Source organism: Mercenaria mercenaria, chromosome 16 (assembly GCF_021730395.1).
Source record: "Mercenaria mercenaria strain notata chromosome 16, MADL_Memer_1, whole genome shotgun sequence".
Classification (NCBI taxonomy): Eukaryota; Metazoa; Mollusca; class Bivalvia; order Venerida; family Veneridae; genus Mercenaria; species Mercenaria mercenaria.
The window spans coordinates 33,525,027-33,538,786 of record NC_069376.1 but is presented as its reverse complement, the minus strand read 5'-3'; the positions used below and the strand labels follow the sequence as shown (position 1 = coordinate 33,538,786).

The 13,760-nt window shown below is 37.8% G+C and overlaps 1 protein-coding gene across 1 annotated transcript in view; it reads right to left on the bottom strand.

Moving 5' to 3' along the window:
* LOC128549602 (uncharacterized) overlaps nucleotides 1-13,760 on the bottom strand; it is a 32,016-nt gene that overhangs the window by 10,816 nt on the left and 7,440 nt on the right. Inside the window, exons 7-11 of the mRNA XM_053526649.1 lie at nucleotides 6,981-12,556; nucleotides 6,190-6,295; nucleotides 4,875-5,026; nucleotides 2,261-2,301; nucleotides 1,213-1,352 (exon numbers count right to left, since the gene is read on the bottom strand). Coding sequence (XP_053382624.1) covers nucleotides 1,213-1,352; nucleotides 2,261-2,301; nucleotides 4,875-5,026; nucleotides 6,190-6,295; nucleotides 6,981-12,556 — 6,015 coding nt within the window. The remainder of the gene's footprint in view (nucleotides 1-1,212; nucleotides 1,353-2,260; nucleotides 2,302-4,874; nucleotides 5,027-6,189; nucleotides 6,296-6,980; nucleotides 12,557-13,760) is intronic.

Sequence of the window (13,760 nt, the reverse complement as noted above, 5' to 3'; positions counted from 1 at the left end):
AACTCCATCTTGCTTTTTGCAAGATTTATTGCCCCTTTTGGACTTAGAAAATCAGTTTTCTTGGTTAAGTTTTATGTTTAGGTCAGCTTTTATCCTAAACTATCAAAGCTATTGCTTTAAAACTTGCAACACTTGTTTACCATCATAAGTTGACCCTGTATAGCAAGAAACATAACTCCGTCCTGCTTTTTGCAAGATTTATGGCCCCTTTTTGACTTAGAAAATATCAGATTTCTTGGTTAAGTTTTATGTTTAGGTCAACTTTTTCTCTTAAACTATCAAAGCTATTGCTTTGAAACTTGCAACACTTGTTCACCATCATAAGCTGACCCTGTACAGCAAGCAACATAACTCCATCCTGCTTTTTGCAATAATTATTGCCCCTTTTGGACTTAGAAAATCATTTTCTTGGTTGAGTATTATGTTTAAGTCAACTTTTCTCATAAACTATTAAAGCTATTGCTTTAAAACTTGCAACAGTTTTTCACCATCATAAGTGGACACTGTACATCAAGAAACATAACTCTATCCTGCTTTTTGCAAGAATGATGGCCCTTTTTAGACTTAGAAAATCATGGGTAGGACAATATTTCTATTACACAAAAAAAATCAGATGAGCGTCAGCACCCGCAAGGCGGTGCTCTTGTTTTGCTATACATTAAATTTCAGACTCAATTTGTTTTGCTATGCACTACTTTCAGACTCGATTTGTTTTGCTATGAAATAAATTTCCTACCTGTTGAGTTTGGCCTTATACATCAATATGTTCTACCTGACTGTTTCTTCTTTAAAGTAAAATTCTTGTTTTGTTTGACTGGACAGATTTAAGGTAGTGGACCCATAATGACTACCACCAAGTTTCCGTTTATTTACGTATTCTCTGTTTGCAATTTCGTGATTCTTCGGTTACTGTAAAATCATTTAATTTCGTGGGCATGAAAATTCGTGGTTTTGGTCAAAACGGCAATATCGTGGGGATATGAAAATTTTACTTCTTCGTTACAATTAAATTTCGTGGACGAATACCACGAAAATTAGTCCGCAACGAATATTAATGATTTCACAGTATAAAAAATAATTTCATATTATGGCAAAAGAATGCTGAAACAGCATAATAATTATGAGAATACGTAAATACAGAAACTGCCGATTGCCATTACAAGTCCACTACCTTGATGCTATTGGATTTGAATGACTCCATAAATGTCTTACCAGATTTGTTTGGTCTTCTGGTTTTTCTGGTTTGGTGAAAGTTTCTACTTTTCTCTGACTATCTGAGGATGAATGTGATTGGTCAGAAAGATTGAGAAGACCCCATATGACATCACTGTCCTTGTTCACTGTGGCTTCATCTGCAAATATGTTAAAGTTATACAGTTGAACTTCATTCACTGGAACTCAACGGGACAAGCAAAGTTTGTTTGAGTTATCGGTAGTTTTAGCCATTGAAAAATATCCATTTAATCGATCTTTTGCCTGGACGACAAGTTTGAGCAAAGGGTGTTGCACAAATTATCAGAGTTTGACTGTACTGTATATTGATAACAATATGAAAATACCAAACTTCATAATATGATTTACACAAAAGAATTCTCACACAGTAAGAAAAGACAAAGAATCAATAATAACAGAGCATAGTATTTTGAGCATATAGCCAGGTCTCATTTAGCCTTGTGACCGGAGGTCAGAGGTTATCGTGGTGACAACAAACAGCTGCCATTTTTGAATTTGAGTAATATGAGCTGATTTAATCTGGATGTTATCAGATTAGCACATATTAAGTATACTTTAACAAGTGCTCTTATTTCAGTTAATTTTATATTGTGTTTCTATTTCGATTTCAATGTGATTACATTAAGTCTTTGGAAAAACAGATCCCGGACCAACTGTTTTTCATGATAGATTTCAAAGTCATTCCTACTCAGTACACATACAATGGCGACTTCCAGCTGTAACACGGGAGGAAGGACAATAGATGTCTGTCCAGAAACAACTGCCTTCCACAAGGCCAGATTGATGGCATCTCACTTGAAACAACAACAAATACAGTTAAAACTATCTCGAACTTGCTTATCTCAAAATTCCGGCTATCTTGAAGACATTTTAAAGTCCCGTCCAGAAAACACATGCACAAAATATCATCTCAGGTCACTTTCAGTCTCAACAGAAAACGCTTGATCCTTTGGAATTCTAGATACTGAGTTTCTAGTGTAAATCTGAGAAAGTAGGCTGTAATAGAAACTCATGCTGTAGTTCTTACCTTCATTTTCCTGACTGAAATTTCCATACACGGTACTCAAACTGAAAAAACAAAACAAGACTTAGTTCTTTTATAATTCCTGTCTAATGTTTGTTCTATTTCATTTTTTAATGTTGGGCAAGTGTATTATATTATAAAAATCTGCACTGCTAATAGTTTAGTGAGATGCATATTTAGGATCAAATAAATGTTTAGCCATACATGTTGAAAATGTACGTGTTACACCAAATAAGAAAGAAAAGGCATAAACTATGAAACTCTAATATTACAACAAATAATTTGAATGATTTTTTTAAATATACATGTAATTCACAGCTAAAACTTATTACTACATATGAGGTATAACAAATGACCTGAAGTTTCAGCCACATTATTGTAATCTGCCTTGCTTATGTAACATTGTGTACTGTAAAATAATTTGATTTCATGGGCTTTAAATTTCATGGTCCTGGCAAATTCAAAGTTTTGTGGGGATATGAAGTAACTGATTTCCAATTTTTAAGATATCATTAACCTTTAGCCTGCTGGAGTGCTGGTGGCAAGTGATTCTGCCTTTGCAACCAGTGCAGACCAAGATCAGCCTACACGTTCCTGCAAGCTGATCATGGTCTGCATTGTTCAAAATTCAGCCAATAATTTTTCAGTGGGCACCCCTTTGAATAATAAATGGTATCGCCTAAATTGAATGACAGACCAGTCTCATTTTAGAAATTTAGCAGGGTAAATGTTAATAGAAAATATGCTTATTTGTCAGGGTTTAATTCCCTGGATTGATGCAACACTGAAATCCATGAAATTAAGTCCCACAACAAATACTGATGATTTAAAAGTATTCATAAATAAAATGGAAGTTGTTCTCTTTTTTAGCTAAATATTCTAATACAAGAGGGTCATGATGACCCTGGATCGCTCACCAGAGTAATATGAGCTACATGTTTCAAATGTCAAACTGATGATTTTTAGAATTTTTTTGGAAGATTTTCTGATGTACAATCAAGTAACCCCTGGGGCGGGGCCAAGTTTACCCCGGGGGTCATGAATGGAACAAAGTTTGTAGAAGTCTACTAGGCAATGTAACATATCAAATATCTAAGATCTAGGCCTTCTGGTTTATTTTTAGCAAATTTATGAAGATTTCCCTATATACAATCAAGTAACCCCTGGGGCTGGGTAAATTTGACCCTTGGGGGTCATGATTTGAAATTTTTTTGTTGAAGTCTACTAGGCAATGCTACACGTCAAATATCTAAGATCTAGGCCTTCTGGTTTATTTTTAGAAAATTTTTGAAGATTTTCCTATGTAAAATCAAGTGACCCCATGGGGCAGGGTCAATTTGACCCCGGGGGTCCTGATTTGAATTTTTTTGTAGAAGTCTACTAGGCAATGCTACACGTCAAATATCTAAGATCTAGGCCTTTTGATTTATTTTTAGAAAATTTTTGAAGATTTTCCTGTGTAAAATCAAGTGACCCCTGGGACGGGGTCAATTTTGACCCTGGGGGTCATGATTTCAAAAGATTTTGTAGAGGTCCACTAGGCAATGCTACACGTGAAATATCTAAGCTCTAGGCCTTCTGTTTTATTTTTAGAAAATTTTTGAAGATTTTCCTATGTAAAATCAAGTGACCCCTGGGCTGGCGTCAATTTTGACCCCGGGGGTCATGATTTGAACAAATTTTGTAGAGGTCCATTAGGCAATGCTACATGTCAAATATCTAAGCTGTAGGCCTTCTGGTTTATTTTTAGAAAAATTTGATGATTTTTCTATGTACAATCAAGTAACCCCATTGGGCGGGGTCAATTTGATCCCAGAGGTCATAATTTGAATAAATTTTGTAGAAGTCTATTAGGCAATGCTACACGTTAAATATCTAAGATCTAGGCCTTCTGGTTTATTTTTAGAAAATTTTTGAAGATTTTCCTATGTAAAATCAAGTGACCTCTGGGGCGGGGTCAATTTTGACCCTGGGGGTCATGATTTGAACAAATTTTGTAGAGGTCCACTAGGCAATGCTACACGTGAAATATCTAAGCTCTAGGCCTTCTGTTTATTTTTAGAAAATTTTTGAAGATTTTCCTATGTAAAATCAAGTGACCCCTGAAGGCGGGGTCATGATTTGAACAACTTTAGTAGAGGTCCTCTAGGCAATGCTACATGTCAAATATCTAAGCTCTAGGCTTCTGGTTTTTGAGAAGAAGATTTTTTAAGATTTTCCTATGTAAAATCAAGTGACCCCTTGGGCGGGGTCAATTTTGACCCCAGGGTCATGATTTGAACAAATTTGGTAGAGGTCCACTAGGCAATGCTTCACACCAAATATCTAAGCTCTAGGGCTTCTGGTTTTTGAGAAAATTTTTAAAGTTTTTCCTTCCTGTTGCCATGGCAACCAGAGTTCTGCATGGAATTCAATTCTTTGAACAACTTTTAAAGAAGACCATCCAAGGAACATCCCTGTGAAGTTTCATCAAAATTGGCCTGTTGGTTTAGGAGGAGATGTTGTTTAAAGGAAAGTGGACGGATGGACGGATGACGGAAGGCCGGACGCCGGACGGTGAGCGATCACAATAGCTCACCCTGAGCACTTTGTGCTCTGGTGAGCTAAAAAGACATACCTTGATGTATTAGCACCCTGTGACACAGAGTCAGCAGACGACACAGACTTCCGAGCTCCTAAATGATTCAGACCATCTAGACTGATTCCAAGACTGGTCACAGTGGGAAGCTGCAAAGATTTAGTACCAGTCATCTGCAACTGAGAAGCAGTCTGAAAAGAAAATGAAGAATAGAAAAGTTAAAGTTATTTCAGGATCTGAATAATCTTATGTAAAATCTTTAAAACATAATTTTACATTTATATATTTGTACATATAATTAACACAAAAAAGAATATTTGTAAAAATCAATGGATTATTCATACCAATCAAGTTCTGTCTTGGCTAAAATTCATGGACTTTAAAGACATGCCACAAAACAACTTTTTTTGCATTTCCATTATGGTAAATTATACATGATTGGCATAAAAAAAAGATATAGAGAAATATTGTATCTAGTTACAAATTGACAATGACATATATTAACGATGGGCCAAAACAACGTTCTTAATGTCTAAACATTTTATTGAATAGATGTTGCTGTGTGTACAGCATTTGATGTATCGAGTTTAGACCACAACTTTGTTTCTACAGGGTACCACAGCTTTTTATTGATGTTTTATAGCTGTGTTATACCAGTTTTACAAGAATGATCTAGTACATGAAGTTCATGTGGGAGGAAAAAGTAGGTCACTAGCTTGTGATTGGTCTTCAAGATTAGGTTGTGTACCCAGTCTGTAATACTGTAAAATCATTTAATTTCGTGGGCATTAAATTTCGTGGTTTTGGTCAAAATGGCAATTTTGTGGGGATATGAATTCGTGGATTTTAAATTTTGAACATTAAATGAATGGGAATTTTACTTGTTCATTGGAATTAAATTTCATGGATTGACTCAACCACGAAAATTAGTCCCCCACGAATATTAATGAATTCACAGTACCTAGTTGCCTCTAATTTGTTGTTCACTATGATTCCTTGGGATTGTAAGAGCAGGTTTTGCCAAGTCTGTTAGAATCTTACCTGGTTCCCTGTAATTTGTTGTAAGGTTATGATTTCTAGAGACTATATAAACTAGTTATGCCAAGTCTCTGAGATTCTTAACTGGTTCCCTGTAAGTTGTTGTTTGTTCCGATTCTTGAGGACTATAACAGGATATGTTAAGTCTCTGAGAATCTAACCTGTTTCCCTGTAATTCGTTTTTTGGTTACAATTCTTGGGACTGTAACAGAATATGCCAAGTCTCTGAGAATCTCAACTGGTTCCCTGAAATTTGTTTTTTGGTTACCATTCTTGGGGACCACGATAGGGTATGCTAAGTCTGTGAGAATCTTACCTGGTTCCCTGTAAGTTGTTGTTTGGCTATGATTCCAAGGGACTGTAAGAACAGATTATGCTGAGTCTGTGAGATACTTGGTTCTTGAATGTCTGATGCTGTCTCACTGTAACATCAAAGTCGTAAGTATTTATTGTCTTGCTTAAAGTTTGAATCTGTGTAACTAACACAGCAGACAAATTTTTTAAATATTTTACTAATTACACAAGTGGCTTTATCAATAAAACCTGCCTAGAACTAAGCTTTTCAATTTTGATTCAGTATTACTAAAAAATAACAAACCGTATTTCTTCAAATATAAGACAAGGTTTTTTCACTTAAAAATCAGATCTAGTGTGTTACTTCATGTAACAAATAAGTCAAAGTCATTGATCTAAAGTATTTCTAATGTCAGCAAAATACTGCTGATTTTGAACTACTAGTAATCAAAGGTTCCCCGTCTTATAAGAGGATTGTCTTGCAGACCTGTAAATATGGTATACCTGAATTATTGGTTTGGTTTGTTTGGGTTTAACGCTGTGTTTTTCAACAATATTTCAGTTATGTAACTGCAGGCAGATAACCTAAGAAGTAAGTGTTCTTGGATTTTGTACCAGTACAAACCTGCTTTCCGCAAGTAACTGCCAACTTCCCAACATTAATCAGAGGTGGAGGACGAATGATTTCAGACATAATGTAACATACGCCTTGCCCGGGGATCAAATTCACAACCCTCGATCGAAAGCACTCTCCCTATTGAGCTAAGCGGGCAGAAAGTTATAATACTTACGAGTTGAAAAAGTTTTATTTACCTTTCTTTAAAATCAAGATTTTCCTTCTCATCTCCATCCATCTTGATTACATCAACTGACATATCTAAGCTAGTGTTTGCACTTTCATCAATATTTTCATCATCATCATCATCTTCACCATCATCATCAACCTTGTTATCCTCCTCATCCTCTGCATCGTCATCATCATTGTCATCAGTGGTGTTAGTATCTTTATCAACTGATTCCACTGATTTGTTCACTTTGTCCACAATCTTAGCTCGCTTCGACAGGTAACACTGCGCTTGCAGGGCTTCCTCGTCAATTTGTGATTCGTCGATCGCAGTTGGAACGGGACTTAACCCAAGATCTAAACATTTCTTATAATGTGATTTGGATTTCATATGTTTCTGCAGATTTCCTTTTGTCTTAAATGAGAATTTACAATGTTTACATTTGTACGGTCTCAAATCTGTGTGCGTGCGGATATGTTTCTTCAGCATGCTAGGCTTCTTACATCGAATTCCACACGTTTCACAAACATACTTTCCTCTTCCTCTCCCTCGTACATACACAGACTCTTCTGTTGTCTTGTAACCAACTTCAAATCTTTTCTCTTTTTCAATAGGAAAATCTGTCAAATCAATCAGGGAAAAAACGGCATCCACATTAGTATCACCTTGTTTGATTTTCCAGTAACTGCTGTGAGTTATGGCACCACTACGTGGATCGGCACCACAGTTGATAACCCAGACAGGATTTGTTGAATATCTAGAGTTATAGAGGGACAATAAGGTACGTGTTGCTAAACCAAGTGGGTTTGTATTTTGTTGCGCTATTCGCCAGTTTGAGTACATCGACACTTTCTTGCCTGCTCGAACATAACTTGGTTGAAGGCGATCCACGCAACAGAAGGTAAGATGTGTCATGCTTCTCATTGACGGATAGGTATGCCCCACAAGAGAGAACTGGTGTACATTTGGACTCTTTTTTGGAGTAGATGGTGACTGAACTGCCAACAGTTTTGGACTTTTACTTGGAGACTGCGATGGAGTTTGTGGAGTTTTCAGACCTGCTTCATTTACATTTGAACCTGGCAAGATTATTGGTAATTTAAGAGATGGTGATTTTAATGGCGACTTTGTTGGAGATTCATTCTCTGAGTCTGTAGGCTGAACAAGTTTTAAACTTCCAGACTCGAAAGAAAACATTTTACGCACTTTTTCGATTTCCATCAGTTCTGGTCGTGGTGTCAGTGTAGCAGATGGAACTAGCTGAACCGGTGTACCCATTCCTTCAAAACTTTTCATTCGGAAATTTTGCTGGTAAATAGGTCTGACAGTACATAAGGAGTTAATCACCACATCTGCTGTATTGATAGGTACTGAAACAGCTTCCAGATGCCAGTCTTTTTTCTCACGTACTTTTGTCTCATCTTTATTCTCATTTTCCTCCTCCTCACCTATTGCCATTACAGGATCTGCTTCCTCAAAACATTCTTCTTCTTCTTCCTTGGGTATTTCCGGTACCGACTTTGACCGCCTAAATATAGGTCTTTTTATCAACATGCCAGCGGTATTTGTATCATCACATGAACGAACCAATCTTGGTTTCTTCTCTGGAATAGGATCTCTATATAAATTTGAATCAGAAAACCTTGTTTTAAGTCCCAATCTGTTTAGGATCTGGTCCGCCTTTGGATTTTTGTTCAGAGAATGATCTACACTCAATGATCTGTTCATCAACAACTTTCCCTTCAATTTTCTCTTCAATATTTGGCCTTTCAACTTCGATTGCCATAAATCCTTTCTTGCTAAACCCTGTTTTTGAAACTTCTCCTCAGACATTTTCATTTTGTCTCCTTTACCGTGCCTTGACACAGTTGTTAGTGCTGGAAATTTTGAATCCTTTTTCGTCGACTCATTCAAGGGTGAACTTGCCAACACTTGTACTGCTCTAGCTCTTGGTGGCATGATTACACTTCTACTCCTGTTTAATGGTAGTTCAAATTTTCTTTTCTTGTTGGTAGGGGAATCATCCAAGTTATCCGTTTTCGATTTAAAAATAGACCTTCCTCTATTTTTGGATGTATCTTCTTTGCTTATAGTATTTCCATTGGATTTCTGACCCACACTAATTTTGCCTTCTCTAGACTGGGTAAACATCTTTGAAACTATTTCTGTTTGCATTTGTGAGCTTGCCAGAGAACCAGTCTGTACAGCTGGTTCCCCTGCTTGGTTTTTATTTTTACAGTAACACAAAACATGCAGGTCCAAAGTTTCTTTCTTTTTAAATGAAATGTGACAGTATGGACAAAAGAACAACACTTGCTTCTTATCTTCTTCTGAGATTCTATTTCTATCTATTGTACTTTCAGCAGGAGGTTTTCCTCTCAACAGAAATTCTTTTATTACCGACGTCTGTGGAAGTTTAGATGTTGCTGATGTTGTCAAAGTTTGTCCTAAACTTCTCACTGAGGCTATTTGCGGTCTAAAAACTGTTGAAGGAATGGTTGGTGTGCCAATTTTGCTGGTTGCTGTAAGACTGGTTACCACATTCTTAAATCTGAATACAGGTTTTGGAGAACTCAATGCTGGAGAAGCAGTCAATATTGGTGGACTGTGTCCCATGGAAACTGGATTTTGTCGTTTTAAAGGAGGCTTGGCTTTAGGAATCGCAGACACAGTATTCATTTGTGGAACAGGACCATAATTTTGAATAGGTGGAGGTAGTTTTATTTCTATCTTTATCTCTTTCGGTTGTGATGGTGTTTTTGACTGGTGTGTCACTCTTTGCTGGTTGACCGTATTGGAAACAATAGAAGATAGAATTTTCATGGGATCAGTCTGTGTGCTAGGCAAGGAAAGTGGGGACTGGGCCACTACTACAGAACTCTTGGGTGTAGCTACTGTAGAAATCATAGGAGGTCCAGTCAAAACAGTTTGTGAACAAGGAAGTCCTTGAACATCCTGGTGAACCAAATATGTACGACTACTTGCAGTTGGTTGAGAAGGAGTTTTTGCTGGTGTTTGAATTACAACTGGTGTTCGACTTTGTGCAATTTGTTGTTGCGTCTGCTGCAAAATGACTGTTTGTTGTTCATTAGGTTGAGGTATAGGCTGCACCTGAGCACCTCCAGAATTGCCAAGAAGTAATACGGGAACGGAAGATCCCGGAAGTAGTACCTGTGCAACAGGAGTAGTTGGCGTCTGCAAAACATACTGAGTAGGTGCCTGACCTGGTGTCTGAACCATAAACTGAGCAGGGGCCTGCCCTGGAGTTTGAATTGTGTATTGTGTAGGTGCCTGCCCTGGTGTTTGAACTGTATACTGTGCCGGTGCTTGTCCTGGTGTCTGAACTGTATACTGAATAGGTCCCTGTCCTGGCGTGTGGACTGCATACTGTGCAGAAACTTGTCCTGGTGTCTGCACTGTATACTGAACTGGTGTTTGACCTTGTGTCTGCACTGAATAATGTGCTGGTGCCTGGCTTGGTGTCTGTACTGTATACTGCACTGGTGCCTGGCCTGGTGTTCCTACTGAATACTGAGCAGCTGCCTGGCTAACTGTATGTCCGGCAAATTTTGCTGAAGCATGACTCAACACCTGAATTGCAGACTGGGTTACCACTGGTGTATGTGAGCCAGATGATGATAATGACAAACTTCGTGACTTCATCTGAAGATTTTTCAAAGCCATCTTCCCAATATGACCAGGAGTTTGTGGTGAAGATGAAACAGTCATAGGTGACATTATAACAGATGATGTAGGCTTATGTCCCCTGACAACAGAGACTGGTTGACCTGCTGCTAGGGAGCTGACAGCCTGTAGTGTTTGTTTCAAACGTGAAGCTTTCCCATTAGAACTTACAACTGGCAAATATGTTGTTGTCAAGGGCAACTCAAGGCCTGCACGCAACCCTTTGCCAGTAAACTGACTTGTTCCCTTCCTGTAACCCGGCTCTGAACCACTTTTACCAGGCTGTGCCACTGCAGTTTCAGCTGTAACAACTGCATGGAAGACGTCTTTCCCATCCTTTATATTGTCTTTATTAAATTTCACCGGACTATCAAACTGTTCATCGTCGGAATTTTCATTATTTATAATAAGCACATCTTCCCCTTCATATTCCATCTTTTCTACTACAATCTTCTGACTCTGCTTTTTGTTCCATCCAGCATCTCTTCTACCCTGGTAGACAACCTCTCCTTCTAGCGCCATTGGTTGTAACGGTACAGAACTTATATTCGGCATCAGAAGACCGGATACAGCAGCCTCAGTTTCAGATTGAACAGTTTGTGGAGTTTCACTATCTTGTCTTGACATGTTTCTTTTAATGCACTTTGCTCTTGGAGGTTCAACTTTTGGGGTATCAACAATAGCAGCATTTGCAGATATCAATTTTTGAATTCTTTCTTTTAATGCATTTGAAGAGATACTTTTAGAAGCGACAGGTGTGACTGGCACATCTTCGTCTCCGCTGAAAGATTTCTGCGCCAACTGCTTCCCTGGATGCTGAAGCTGCAACACAACTTGTACTCTTTTATCTGGTAGACTCTGAACAGCAGTAGATAGACGTAAACCATCTTTTGCAGCTTTTGAAAATTTTTCACTAAGTTCTTCTAGGTCATGCAAAGCTTTTGTCGAAGTTTCGGGGTCAGTATCAGGATCAGGCAAATTTACAATTTCTATCTGATTATAAAACAAGTCGTCGTCTGCTTGAGATCTACTCACATTCTGTTGGGTGTTTCCTTCCTCTACGTTTTCAACACTCGATACTGTTTGTACAACTTCACCTTTCTCATTTACAAGGAAGCTTCCCGGAACTAAAATCTTTGCCAGATTTTTCACTTCTCCACTGAAACTTCCTTCAGACGGATCAAATACTTTTGGTGCAATCCTTTGAAACTGTGGTCCTTTTGACGAGTAATTTGTCGTTAAAACCGGTAAACTTAACTGTCTTTGGAAACTTCTTATTTCATCCTTTTTCTTCAAGTCACTAGAGCCTTTTTCTTGCACTGATTTTAACCTTTCTAATTTAGCTCTTTGTCTTTCTGTCTGAACTTCATTTGGTCTTTGACCTTTCCCTTTTTCAAGGTACTTCACCACTTCTTGAATAACGTGTCTTTGAGCAGGCTCCATCTTTTTCTTTTCCAATTCCAAAAACTGTGCAGAATTAAATTCACTGCCATCTACTGTTTGTATCTCCGTTTCATTACCCGATACGTCTGCTAATCCTTGCGCCCTCATTTTCTTAGCTTCAACATTTGCTTTAAGAGTATGCGCACGTGATTTACAGTGTTTATATAAATTGCTTTTCGTTTTAAATGAAAATCCGCAAACCAAACAAGGATATGGACGTTCGCCTGTATGAGCTCGGATGTGTTTCTCAAGAACACTTGGTTTCGTACAAGCCCGCTGGCAGTATGGACAAATATGACGTCCGGGTCGAGTTAAAGTGTGCCATGTCTTCGAAGAGGTGTCAATTCCAGCATTCTGTAGGATTCTCTCGATGTTCTTAAACTGGCGCCATTTTGGTGTATCAACGGCTTCCTCCTCTTCGGTAGATGTTGATGGCTGTGGGGTGCTAGACGAGGCATGGCTTTGTGTCGAACTGATCTGAAAGAGATGTTAGAAAAGTTAAAGAAATTCCATGATACTTTATGTTAAAATGAACAGGAGACTAGCTGTGTGAGGGTACGTTTTGGAAAATATCATTCAGATAAATTATTATACAAACTGCACCAAAACTAATTTTATACGTAATTAATTGCTAATGCAGAAATAACATTGTCTACCAGAGGCGTAGCTGACCTGAAAATCACCATACGCACACGTGAATTCTTCATATTGCTAGAAGGGTCCGGGGGCATGCTCCCCCGGAAAATTTTTTAATTCTGTATCCCATTAGGTGCATTTCGGAGTTCTTTGAGGCAAAGTTCTCAGTAAATAATTTGAACAGGTTTTTGTTACATAATCTAAAAAACTTATATATTCAAGATAAAACATTTATTTTTTGTCATTTTTTAAACAGCGTACGCTCGTGCGTATTTGCGTATGCCTGGCTACGCCCCTGTCTACATGAATGCACATTAAAACTATCTGCTTTTATGGTAGTACTTGGCATTAACTTGCACTTGTTATTTATTTGGCAAAAATCGCAAACATTTCCATGTTGCAAAATTAAGCACTACTACAGTATACAAAAGAAGCATATGTTATTTTAACACCTTCAATTCTGTGAAGTTTTGGAGAATCAACACATTCCATGAAATACCGGTACTAAAATAAGATATATAACACTTGACATATTGAAGCCTCAGAACTGCTGTGAACTTTGAAATAAACAATGATTCAATTTGTGCCTATCCATTTACATTCGTATGTGGGTAGTTGTTTGTTTGTCCAACTTTTTACGATGGAAATTGAAAGTTTATGTCATATATTCTTATACCCAGCAGACATTCATATGTCGGACAAACACTGGCAAACCAATATCTATAAAACTGGTTTGACATTCAGCAGATATCAAAGTATTAGGCATTATGACAGAATCCAGAAATGCTGGCAAGATTTCTTAACTGTTATCATGCTGGACATGATTGATTCTGCCTTTACGACTAGTGTAGATCTTGATCAGCCTGCACATCTGTGCAGTCTGATCATGATCTGCACTATTAGCCATTCAGTCAGTATGTCACCCCTTTTAACAATTAATGGTACTGCTGAAATTGAAAGATGGACAAGTTCATTATAGAAATTTAGCAGGGTAAGGGTTAAGTGCTTTTTCTTTCATGGTGGGGACGGAAGGTGGGGTCGAGGT